Genomic DNA, 13,371 nt, shown 5'->3' with positions numbered 1-13,371 from the left:
ACGCTTCCTATTCATTGCCCAGTTAATGTTCCATACAGTTATGAACAAAATAGGTAATTTTCAGACAACAAACAGTCTGAAAAAAATTGGATAAGTTCACAGCTACAACTTGTACATTTTTGAGTAGTCTCTATAAATGTCCATTGCACAATTCATTTTCTTCCCAACGCTAGTGAGGATTCATAGCCAGCTTTTACAAATTCCTCAGAATACTGTTGTACTAGATCATCACAGAAGTGTTGAGAATTAATTGATCACAATCTTCAAAGTTGATGGATTTGGAAAATGAACGTATTGAAAATGTACAGCTAACTACCATGACTGGGACAACAACATAATTAACTATTTTCATACACATTTATATCAGTGGGAGTGAAGTTGGAGGTGGGTGTGCTTTTCTTTCTGTATGTTCTTTTTTCCACTAGCTTCTGCTGCACTTCAGAATATTAAAGGAGGCAATTCAAAATGCCGTTGTATTACATAAAACACATGTTCAATTCAAAACACAATCCATGGGTCCACAATCCACAAGACATGGGTACTGAGACTTCATCTGTTATAATGTTCTAGCCAAAGACAGAACTTTACTTCTATGAAAAGATTCTGTAGGTTGTAGTGGCCATGGATTCACCAGGGTTGGATAAGACAAAAAACAGTCACAAGCTACAATGTTGAATGAATTTTCCTGGCATCAGATTCACTCATGCCGGGCCTCCACAGTAACGAAAATGTAGGACAATCATCCAAAGATAAGCACAGCCTGAAAGCCCATCATAATCTCAGTATTAATTAAATACAGCCAAAATATGCAGCTGATGCACAAAACAGATGTCGTTTTGCTAATCTACTTACTAATGCCTCCAGTTCAAGTTCCAGACTTTTCCTTTTAGCCTTTAACTGGACAATCTCATCTTGTTCTCTGTTCCGTTGGTTAAGGAGTTCCTGTCGCCGGATTCGCTCCCACTCAATCTGTCGCTGGCGTTCAAGTTCCTGCTTAGCTGCCTAAAGGTACACAACAAACATAAATATTGTTACAGAAAACTAATTTCTTAAAAAGTGAAAATTTAGAATGCTAAATTGGGGAAATGCGAATGCAAAGAACTCCAAGTAAGAACAAAACTGCTTTGAATCAGTAAAAAAATTTAATTTCATGTTGAATTGGCTCCCTTTTCCTTGAAATAATATGAAAATAATGACCATCATACAGATGCAATTTATTAATACAACTCAAACCTGCTTTAACTATACTAACCTCTTTTTAAAGCAAATTATCATACTTCACAAAGTTGGTCCCAAATGATGAGGTACCACCTCCATTAATATAAATATGCTTAGCATTGAACTGGCTCAAAGAACCCTGGTAAATACCATTAAAATATTCATACATGTAAAATGGATGTTTAGATTTTTTTTAAAGCAGTAGTTTTCTCCCTTAAAGCATTATGTGAGTGAAGGGATGGGAGGTGACAGGGAAGTGCAGGTGATGGTCCTAGCAAGTTAGGTAAGCCACAGGTAATTTGGGTTTAATTTCTTGAGTTGCACATTTATAAACCTATGGTCAGAATCAAACTTTCTGCCTCATTTCCTGAGATATTTACCCTCCAATTCACGCGACCTCTATCAATATTGTTTAAGCCAAATATTAGGAAGCAGTCTGGAATAACGATACAAATCCATGCCCTTCTCAATGGCCAGGATCAATGCTGAACATTCATTAAAAATCACAGCGCATCATATTGAACTTAGGAATAAGTTTAACAGATTCACTCAACTTAACCTAAAATTTAGATTCATCCTCACCATCTCTGCTCACTACAGAAAAAGGAAAATGCACCGTGCTCCTAGCCGAAATCATTTTTCACAAACCTCTCGCTTTTCTACTTCTTTCCTCCTTTGTTCTTCCTTTTGACGTTCGAGTTCACGTTGCTTCTCCAACCTTTTCTCCAATTCAAGCTGCTTTTTCCGTTCCTGCTCTTGCAGCTCTCGCTCCTTTCTCTCCTGCTCCTCTTTCTCACGCTGTGCTCTGCGATTTGCCTCCCGCTGTTGCTGTTCCAGAAGGGTCTGTCGCCTTCGCTCCAACTCTGCATTACCCTTTTCATAGTTTGCTTTTCTTTTATCCTCGAAAGTGACTAGAAATATCAATCGCTATCAGTTCTAAAAAAAAATCCGAGTACCACTATAACCTCAAGCCTCAGCAATGAGGACTGAAAAGAGCAACACACATAGGCCTTTACATTCCAATAGTTATTTTAACTTTGATTACTTATTCACACGGATAATAATGTGTCATTATATGATGCCTTTATTGTAGTAATAAAATTTCAGTCTCCTTTAATACTTTATTATAAGACAAAATCTGACATCAGGATGCCTAAGATATGAGAAAAGATGGCAAAAAGTTTGGTTAGATTTAAGTTTTAAGTAGTGCCTTGAAGTGGGAAGAGAAATAGCAAAGGATAGAAGTTTCTGTATACATTGGTTGGTGATGCTCTAGAATCAAATTGGTTCACAAGAGAAGTTCAAAACAAAGCAAATAATATGAACATGTGCAGATCCACAGTGGTGGAGAATGCAAAATCTACAACGACTGTGAGGATTAGCTGAGCATTGAGCCTCTGTAAACAGAATACAGGAGGATTTGTAGTGCCTCACTTTGCTGGAGGACATTGTTCATTAACTTTTAGTGGAAATATCGCCGATGGTCACACCTATACCATCTATAGTAGCAAAATAGAAATACTACAGATTTAATTAAACTTGCAATATATTACCCAAGTTTATTCAAAAGATAGCATTTTAATAGGGACATCTTCATTCTTTGATTTGGGTTTCTTTTTATATAAATTGCAGGGGTCTGAGTCTCACTGATTGGTAAGTAACAGTCTAAGTGATTCTAAGTAACAGTCATTAATCAGGTACAGATTGTGTGCGAACATTGTGCATTAAAGAATCACCTGTTTCCATTCCTTGTAAAGTCAGACGCTCTGCCTATGACTACTTAGTTTTAGATTACAAGAACTAGTTAATATCATCCCAACACTGAATAATTTAGCACGAAGATAGACCTATTTGGAAAATGTCTGGATCTTATTGAGAGAAAAAAATACAGATTTCAGGAACTGATTCATCGGACTGGTCTTGAATCATCCACTATTTTACCATTCTACGACAGGTAAAACCTGATGAGGATATTGCTTGCAAGCTTATCTTAAATAGAAGGCATTAAAAATCTAATTTAACATTCAATTATGATAGAGTACTTCACCGTACCTGAAAGCAGAATAATCCTTTTTTACTTAATACTGTGCATGCAAATGTTACATGAATTTTAGGAACATTACTAATAACTTGTCAGCAGTTGAAGTCCACTGTGAATAAATGTTTGTGGTCTGCAGCAATACAACTATACAGCATTTTGTAGGGCATTCTTAAAAGTTTGATTATTTCATTATTGCAATTTTTGACAAGGTGGTAACAGCAATAATAGCCCACCTTTCTTCAATATCATCCAATCTATTCATGCAAGAGAGACAAGATATGCATAGACCAATCAATTTACCAGGTGACTTTTTCTGGGCTTCCTGGATTTCCTCTGCCATTTCCTGATACTGAGGTTGTGTTCCATTTATTCCTTCACCCCATTTGCTTGATCTAAAAAGGAAAGAAAACATTAGGACCATGATCTTTCCCAAATCACATATGGATTGACGCAAGCACTATTTGTGTGGTTTCAAAAGGTCCATCAGAACTACTTCATTGCAAACAAAATTCCTTCTATAAAAATTCAAGTCAGATGCAGGAAGAATAAAGAAAATTGGGCACCTACTATTATAATGGGTACTGTGGAATTTTAAATGGATCATCCACCATCTACAGTTTTATAAATCTTTTTCAAACAGAAACTGTTTAAAATGCTCAGCAACCTAAACACCTACTAAAAAACGAAAAAAAGAGGCTAATGATTATGTCTGTTCCTTTATCTAAGAATTTGTTTTTTTTTATTATTATACGTCCCTCCCCCCATTTATTTATAAAAATAAAAATTGAATATTTAAAAGTTAAGTTGATATTCCAGATCCTCCAACTTTCCATTGGTCTGGATCAGGACAGAGGCAATTAGGAGCAATTTTGTTTTATATATAGAATATGCTATTGGTTGGGATTATTGTAGCAATATATTCAAACCAATTCCAGTTCATAATTTAGTGTGCTGTATCTGACGATAGATTTCAAATGGACTTTGGGACTTCCAAAGTTACATTACAGATCATATATTACATCTGGCTTCATATTGAAATCATGTGTGATCTTCAGCAACATGTTATCTTTCTTTTAAAAGCTAGTGCTATGATCAGTTCCGAGATGTTGGAAAAATTAGATGACAGAAAAATAAGTTTCATGGAGCAGGTACATAGCAACACCACCCCCCCCCCCCCCCCCCCCCACACACACACCAACAGAAAATAAATATTCCAACACTCTCATCTCCCTGCTGTTATATCTAGATCCACTTCACCTTGTACACTCATTTTTTTAATTTGACAATATAAACTGATTAGTGCTGCTTAAGCCATGCCAAGTCTACATTCTACTTACTTTATCCATGTCCTTTTCTTTACATGACAAAAGACTGCTTTTTCATCAGCCAGATTTTCCTGAATTTCTAGATTGGCTTGGTAAAAAGAGATCCTTGAATGAAATGCAAAGGCTATTCATACCATATCTAGCACAGCTTAACACTTAAGGGAATGAAATGGGGTAATAACCAAAATACAGGGATCATGCAAACATACTGAGAAACACAGAACCACATACCTAAATGAAGGAGGTGTCAGTTCTGGCGGAAGAGTGATGGGAAGAGGCTGACCAGACTTAGCCATGTCAATTAAATGCATAGCTAAAATAAACTCTTCTGCTCTGAGCTTTCCATCCTGATCAACATCTGCCAGGTTCCTGAAATTTAACATTGTGATAGAGGAAGAGGATTAAGACATACTTTCATGTTGGCTAATTGACAACTATTAATTCTCGGAATATGTGGATAATCACTGATTTTGCAGTATGAGGTAGGAAAACTTAACTTACTATCATATATTCTCTCATAACATAGGAAGCTGCCGTTCAGCCATTCGGCTGATGATGTCTCTCAGAGAAAATCAATTCCCCTCCTCCCCTCATCCTGCCCACTTAATTCCACGTAAGCCATTACTTAAAGTCAAAGGAGTCCTAGAACATCATTCCAGTCTGAATTTCAAACAATATGCACCACCCCCCACCCCCACAAATGTTGCTGCTTTTTACCAGAATATCTGTAATCTGGGGTTATGGGTAGTGCACTGTACTAAGCATCATACTGCAGCACCCAAAGTGGATGCATTTGAAATATTGTGCATATCAAAAAATAATCTGCAGATGATGGAAATCTAAAACAAAAACAGAAAATGCTGGAAACACTCAGTCGCACCGGTGGGAAAAGAGACAATTAACATTTCAAGTCCTAGAAAACTTCAGAACAGAGAAAGAGAGAAATCAAGTTGGTTTTCAAAAGCAGAGAAGGTGCAGGAGGGATGGATATAATAAAGAGTATCTCTGATGGGGTGAGACCAATTGACTTAAAGTGGCAGTCAGAAGCCCATTATATTTTTCCAGTCATTTATGTTGCTCATAGTAAGGCTGTGGCTGTGCTACAGCAAGCCAGAATATACTAATAGGAGAAAAACTAAGACAAAATAATGATACACAGAAATGGCCAATTCTGCCAGTGAAAGTAAAAAAGAACAAGTTACCCAAGGTTGGGGTATTCAATATTGAATTTACTTTCTATCTACCCTTGTCCAGGTGGTGTCCCCCAAACTCAGATCCCAGCTGGCACTTCTACTTTGACTGTGTATTTCTTCTTGGTCTCCACTCTCTAACATGCAGAGCAATTTTTGTGACATTCAATTTACATGTAAATGTTGCCCTGGACCCTGGTTCTTTCAAAACATCCATTGCTTTTACATTGACATGAATGATTCGCAGCCTCTTGAAAGTTAAACACAGGGAAGCCAGAAGCCATCATCTTGAGTCCCTGAAGCAAATCCCATTATCCTTGCCACTGATTTCTTTCCCCAACCCAACAATTATTTCAGGCTGAACTAACCAGTCCACTTGGATTGAGACTCCAAGTCCATTTCCTTTCTATCATAAAGACCTTTTCCTATTTCCAACCTTTTCAATATCAGTTTCTGTTGTGACCAACCTGATCAAGCTAGTCTTTGTTGGGTATTGGTCCTAGTACCACTAATTTAAAATACTCATCCATGACCCATAACCTTGCAAAATCTCAATCTCCTTATTTATGTGAACACAGGCCCATCTCGCCCTTGTACTGTAATTTCTTCCATCTCCAGCCTCTTTGCAATTTCCCTCTCTCTTCACTCTTTGGCACAATTTTCAGCTTTGGAATTCTTTCCCCAAATACTTTCTGCCTGAGACCAATGTCTTTCACTAAGCTTTACATTACACTTCTTAATGTAACTTTCCTACACTCATTTGTTAACCTTAGAGAAACCTCCACAGTGTCCCACAATATTAAAAATGCTGTATGAAAATAGCTGTGATTGTAACTTGCTCTTTTCAAAGATCTCTCAAAAACATCTCTCAAAACTTTTTTCACCCATCCCCCAGATCTTTTGTATTTCCAGCTGCATCATCGAACAATTTGGCAAGTATTTTTGCATTAAAAGTGTTATCTCAGTCAAGTTTCTGATAAATATTCTTAATAAAAACAATAAAATACAGTTGTCAGCAAATTTCCCTACTACTTCGCTCAGATGCAATTTTCAGTATTATAAAGAAAACAAGCTTTAAAATCACTCAAAGGTTAATTTATGCAATGATAAATCATGCAAAATTCATCAACCAGCAGTTTGAATTAAATCTGAGAACTTAAAAAAAAGCTTAATCACAACAGAACTTACCATATGGTTGCTAGTTGATTGTGTGACAAATTGGACTGAACAAGTGCATTCCTGGCTTGAGGACCTAAAAATGAATTCCAGTCATTAGCAGGCTAGCATATTCTACTCACAGCTACATTGCTAATGAGTTCACCCTCAGCATTCACAGTACACCAGTGCTAAAGAAAACAGTCCAATTAGCACTGTCATAACTATATGGACCTATAAAAATTACATGAGAATTTCAACTACTGTTGCATCTTCATATTTAGCAAGGGCTGAAGTTACTATTTCTAATTCCAAGAGAGGACTATGCACATGGTAAAACTCTGAATTTAAGTGTACTAGTTGCATCCAAATGCTCTAACACCTTTCCTACACAGATTTTCAAATGTCTCCAACTCTGAACTCTACATAGAAATTAATTTTACTGGAATTTCCCAGCACTGCACTGGGGAGTTGTCTCTTGCAAAATGTGCCAAGTCAGATCTGGTGCAGGATTTGGGACCCCACTGGTTCGATACAGATTGTTGTGCAAAGATTTAGGAGGCTCGGGGAGAGCGAGTTACTTTGTTTAAAAAGACCTTTTTGGTTTAAGTGTTTTTTTTTACGTTATTTAAGAATATTCTATGTATCTTTAGATGCATTTTAAATGTTATATTCCAATTGTAATAGATTTTGTTTGTGATTATCAGAGATACTTAAAACTATTAAAAATCAATTGCTACCTTTCTAGCTAAAGCTAAAGGAGGGATTTTATGGTTGTCAACAATATTGCTCATGCCACAACATTATTGTACATGCCACAACACTAGAGTCCTAGATTCTGAGAGGCAGCAAGACTGTCTCTCTTTACATTTGGACCAGCTAAGTACAAATGTGTCAGGCTGTGGGACTAGGTTCAAGTGTCATCTTCAGAAGAAGGTTTGAAATTTGACACCTAGAAGTACCAGTTCTAACTTTTAGACACTAGCTCCTCATCCTGGACTCTGAACAGTGGAAATAATTTCTCTCCTCCACTTTCACATCTCCTCCTCACTGACAATCAACACAGGTGCACCTCAAGGATGTATTGGTATTGGTTTATTATTGTCACTTGTACCGAGGTACAGTGAAAAGCTTGTCTTACAAACCGATCGTACAGGTCAATTCATTACACAGTGCAGCTACATTGAGTCAGTAGAGACTGCATTGATGTAATACAGGTAAAAAACAATAACAGTAGAGTTAAGTGTCACAGCTACAGAGAAAGTGCAGTGCAATAAGGTGCGAGGTCACAACAAGGTAGATCGTGAGGTCATAGTCCATCTCGTCGTATAAGGGAACTGTTCAACAGTCTTATCACAGTAGGGTAGAAGCTGTCCTTAAGTCTGGTGGTACGTGCCTTCAGGCTCCTGTATCTTCTACCCGTTGGGAGGGGGAGGGGGAGGGGGAGGGGGAATGTCCCGGGTGGGTGGGGTCTTTGATCATGCTGGCTGCTTCACCAAGACAGCGAGAGGTAAAGACCGAGTCCAAGGAGGGGAGGCTGGTGTCCGTAATGCGCTGGGCTGTGTCCACAACTCTCTGCAGTTTCTTGCAGTCCTGAGCAGAGTAGTTGCCGTACCAAGCCGTGATACATCCAGATAGGATGCTTTCTATCGTGCATCTGTAAAAGTTAAAGAGATTCAAAGGGGACAAACCAAATTTCTTTAGCCTCCTGAGGAAGTACAGGTGTTGGTGAGCTTTCTTGGCCGTGGCTTCTATGTGATTTGACCAGGACAGGCTGTTGATGATGTTCACTCCCAGGAACTTGAAGGTCTCAACCCTCTCGACCTCAGCACCATTGACCAACTCTTTTGTTTTGTTGACATTGAGGTAAAGGTTGCTGTCATGACACCATTCCACTAAGCTCTCTATCTCCTTCCTGTACTCCAACTCATCATTGTTTGAGATACGGCCTACAACGGTGGTATCATTTGCAAACTTGTAGATGGAGTTAGAGCAGAATCTGGCCACACAGTCATGAATGCATAGGGAATAGAGGGCTGAGGACGCAGCCTTGTGGGGCACCAGTGTTGAGAATAATCGTGCTGGAGGTGTTGCTGCCTATCCTCACTTATTGTGGTCTGTTTGTTAGAAAGTCAAGGATCCAGTTACAGAGGGAGGTGTTGAGTCCTAGATCTCAGAGTTTGTGGTGACAAGCTTACTTGGGATTATAGTATTGAAGGCAGAGCTGTAGTCAATAAACAACAGTCTAACGTAGGTGTCTTTACTGTACAGATGCTCCAGAGCTGAGTGTAGGGTCAGGGAGATGGCATCTGCTGTAGACCTGTTTCAGCGATAGGCAATTTGCAATGGGTCCAGGTTGTCTGGTAGGCTAGAGTTGACGCATGCCATGACCAACCTCTCAAAGCACTTCATGGTGGTGGATGTCAGAGCCACTGGTTGGTAGCCATTGAGGCATGTTACCTTGCTTTTCTTCGGTACTGGGATGATGGTGGTCTTCTTAAAACAGGTGGGAACTTGAGCTTGAAGCAGGGAGAGGTTAAATATGTCCCCAAATACTTCTGCAGCTGACCAGCACAAGATCTGAGCACACGGCCAGGGACACCATCTGGGCCAGGTGCTTTCCTCGTGTTCACTCTCTGGAAGACTGATCTTACGTCCTCCACTGTGATCACAGGTTCAGCTTCATTGGTGGCTGTCAGGGTGGATGGTGACAATCCACTTCCCTTCTGTTCAAAACGCGCATAGGATGCGTTAAGTTCATCCGGAAGGGATGCACTGTTGTTAACTTGGCAGCCCGACTTCGTCCTGTAGCCTGTTATGGCATGTAAGCCCTGCCATAACTGACAGTTGGTCAGGGACTCTATTTTGAGTCGCTATTGCCTCTTAGCATCCCTGATAGCTTTCTGAAGGTCATAGCTCGATTTCTTGTACAGATCAGGATCACCAGATTAGCGTGCAGCAGTCCTCTCCTTCAGTAGGGAGTGGTTCTCTCGGTTCATCCATGGCTTAGCCCACTGCTCTGCTCTCTCTACATTCATGACTGTGTGGCTAGGCACAGCTCAAGCACCATCTATAAATTCGCTGATGACACCACTATTGCTGGCAGAATCTCAGATGGCGATGAGGTGGTTTATAGGACTGAGATAGATCAACTGGTTGAGTGGAGTTGCAACAACAACCTCGCACTAAACATCAACAAGACCAAGGAATTGATTGAGGACTTCAGGAAGGGGAAGTCAGAACAACACATACCAGTCCTCATTGAGGGGTCGGAGCTGGAAGGGTGAGCAGCTTCAAGTTCCTGGCTGTCAGCACCTCAGAGGATCTATCCTGGGCCCAACACATTGATGCAATCACGAAGAAGGCACGCCAGCAGCTCTACTTTATTAGGAGTTTGAGGAGATTTGGTATGTCACCAAAGACTCTTGCAAATTTCTACAGATGTTTGGTGGAGAGCATTCTGACTGGTTGCACCACTGCTTGATATGGAGGCTCGAATGTGCAGGATCAAAAGAGGCTGCAGAGGGTTGTAGACACAGCCAGCTCCATCACGGGCACAACCCTCCCTACCATCAAGGACATCTTCAAGAGGTGGTGCCTCAATAAGGTGGCATCCATCATTAAGGACTCTCACCATCCAGGACATGGACTCTTCTCATTATTACCATTGGGGAGGAGGTACAGGAGCCTGAAGAGAGAGACCCCATGTTTTAAGAACAGCTTCTTCCCCTCCATCAGATTTCTGAGTGGTCCATGAACACTACCTCACTATTTCTCTTTTGCACTATTTATTTTTTTGTAACTTATAGTAATTTTTAAGTCTTGCACTGTACTGCTGCCACAAAACAACAAATTTCATGACATATGTCAGTGATAATAAACCTGATTCTCGTTCTTGAATACTTGATCAAATCACCCCACAATCTTCTAAATTCCTAGGTAACATCCCCAGTAAGTGTAACCTCTCCTGTAGAGGTTCTAAGTGGTCCAGGAATCATTTTAGTTAATCCTATGCTGCACTTTCTCAAAGCTCAACATATTCCTTGTTAAGCTTTGGTGCCTAGTACTACCAATGGCAAACCAGTTGTGATAATAACCAAAGTCTAGTACAAGTATGATCAATCATACCAAGTATGCACCAAAGAAAAAGATCCCCCCTCCCCCCCAGTCATCAGCTCACATACTATACTGACCTGACAGGTAACCACTCATTGATTTGTCAAGGCTGTTGAAGACTTGTCGATATTTGAGCCTGCTAGACTGAGGAACTCCCCAGTCAGAGGAACTCATTTTGGGTGAGGCAAGAGATGCAGTGGATGATGATGAACTGCTGCAAAAAGAGCAACAAAGATAAGAAAACTGAAATTAAAAATGTTCAAATGTAAACATTTCCCCTTATATTGGTACTGTGAAGATTAAAGCACATGCATTAACTATTGCTGAACATACACATTGGGAATAACTTCAGTGTTAACATAAAGACTGACAGAAATATATGCATTTTCTCCTCTTTAATGTTATTACGTTTCTCGCTGTCTTTTCCAAAAAGATAACTCAAATTGGAGTGGGTTCAACACTCAAAAGGCCACTTTTCAAGTACGAACCTGAATATTCTTTCACCTTGTTCGTTTATGCACACTCCACAGGAATCACCGAAATCAGGAGTGGGAATCCTGGCTAATTTTCCTCTTTCTAACCCAGAACAACTGAAATGCAGCATTCTCACCCAATTGTCAATAATTTACCATGGAGTGGCAGCGATCACAAGGAAACATATGGGTGCATTACACCTCAGACTCCATTCATCCATCAAAATGCTCCTCTTATATTTTCTGTTATTTTTAAAATATGAGCAAATTAATTAAAATACAGATTATATAAAGTTTTTCTGTCTGAAATAAACCACTCCTTTTGTTGAAACATTGCCAGTCCTTCAGAACTAGTTTTGAAATGTTAAATGTCATTATCCTCATACCATCGTACAACAGTCTACTATGTTGAAAGACTTGCATTTAACACACAGTATCAGAACACAGCTTCAATCCTCCCATCCTATTCAATGCTGCTTTCAAATTTAATAAGCATCAAGTGAAGTGCAACACAAGCAATCTGAACACTCTAAAAAGGACATCAAGCCTTTCTCTTATCAGTCCACAGAAATGTATTTTAAATACATTAGCATAGATTGATATCATTCTGTATTAAATTCACATAAAGTTGTTATTCATTTATGTGCAATGCTTTAAAACAGTTTAAAAAAAATAACTTTAAAAATGAACTTTATATTTTCATTGTCACGAACCAGCAACACTGAGCATGATTTAGTGTTAAAAACTATTTTATTAATCACTACTTATGATAATACGTAAAATAAAAGCAAAAATGTTAGTATGTTAGAATTCAAAAATGTTAAACCTCGAACGTTAACCCCAAAACTAAACTCTTCGTGTGTGTGTGTGTGTGTGACAAAGTCCAAAACTCCCAGTTCCGGAATGGTTCTTAAAGTTCAGTTCCGCAAGCCATAAGGTGAAACATGAGCAAGGGCTTCTTCAACAACCACCGTTGTCTGAAGATAAGATGTAGATGTAGAAAAACATAGAGAGAGTACATACGAAATCCAAATGTTCCACGATGGAACCCAAACGACACTTCAGTGTTTACTCGGTAGTGACTTCCTCACCCCGAAAAGCATCCGAACCGTGGTCGTCCACACACAAATACCTGTTTCCTTCTACAGGTCAGCAACAAAGTGAACTCCACCGGATTACTTCCAACTTCCATACATGGATTTCAGTGGCAAACACAGTTATTGTTTCTCATCCATCGATAGAGAAAACAAGCAGGCTGGTGTCTCTCTCCCTTCTCTCTCTCTCTCTCTCTCTCTTTCCTTCTTCTTCTTCAACAACGTCATTACGTCCTTCATCTTCTATTGATGTAAGCACGCCCCACACACACATACACACACACTCTCTATCTTAAAGGGACTTTCACTGAGTCCGTAACACCTCCCACCTAAAAAAAAATTTTCCCAAGAAAATTTTAACCGCGCATACAGTTAGTAATGTTAATAATTATCATGCTACACAACTACAGACTATCAGATTAGTACAGATACATGTTTCCCATTTAACATCGAGAAAGACAATCAGCAATCACATTATCTTTGCCTTTAATGTGAGTTATCATGAGATCAAACTCTTGCAAAATTAAACTCCAGTTTAACAGCCTTCTGTTCTTGTTTTTGACGGCTCAGAAACACCAATGGGTTATGATCTGTATATACAGTCAATGGTTTCTGAGCGGTGCAAACATATACACTGAAATGTTGCAAGGCTAAACAAGCGACAGTAATTCTTTCTCTATGGTGGAATAATTCTTTTGATGCTCATTAAATTTCTTTGAAAAGTAAGCTACAGGATGGTCAATATCATCAAGGTCACCC

The 13,371-nt window shown here is 39.2% G+C and overlaps 1 protein-coding gene across 6 annotated transcripts in view; it reads right to left on the bottom strand.

Moving 5' to 3' along the window:
- The window catches only part of itsn2b (intersectin 2b), a 158,124-nt gene that overhangs the window by 73,522 nt on the left and 71,231 nt on the right, over positions 1 to 13,371 (bottom strand). For 4 of the 6 annotated variants that reach the window (XM_052024030.1, XM_052024034.1, XM_052024033.1 and 1 more), the window contains 6 exons: positions 11,123 to 11,259; positions 6,963 to 7,026; positions 4,816 to 4,953; positions 3,560 to 3,651; positions 1,867 to 2,129; positions 853 to 1,002 (listed from right to left, as the gene is read on the bottom strand). In XM_052024030.1, the coding sequence (XP_051879990.1) occupies positions 853 to 1,002; positions 1,867 to 2,129; positions 3,560 to 3,651; positions 4,816 to 4,953; positions 6,963 to 7,026; positions 11,123 to 11,259 (844 nt within the window). The remainder of the gene's footprint in view (positions 1 to 852; positions 1,003 to 1,866; positions 2,130 to 3,559; positions 3,652 to 4,815; positions 4,954 to 6,962; positions 7,027 to 11,122; positions 11,260 to 13,371) is intronic. The other 2 variants (XM_052024032.1, XM_052024035.1) reach the window with 1 other exon arrangement.

This window comes from Pristis pectinata, chromosome 10, assembly GCF_009764475.1.
Source record: "Pristis pectinata isolate sPriPec2 chromosome 10, sPriPec2.1.pri, whole genome shotgun sequence".
In the NCBI taxonomy this organism is placed as follows: Eukaryota; Metazoa; Chordata; class Chondrichthyes; order Rhinopristiformes; family Pristidae; genus Pristis; species Pristis pectinata.
Note: the sequence above shows the minus strand (reverse complement) of the source record. Positions and strands in the feature narration are given on the sequence as shown.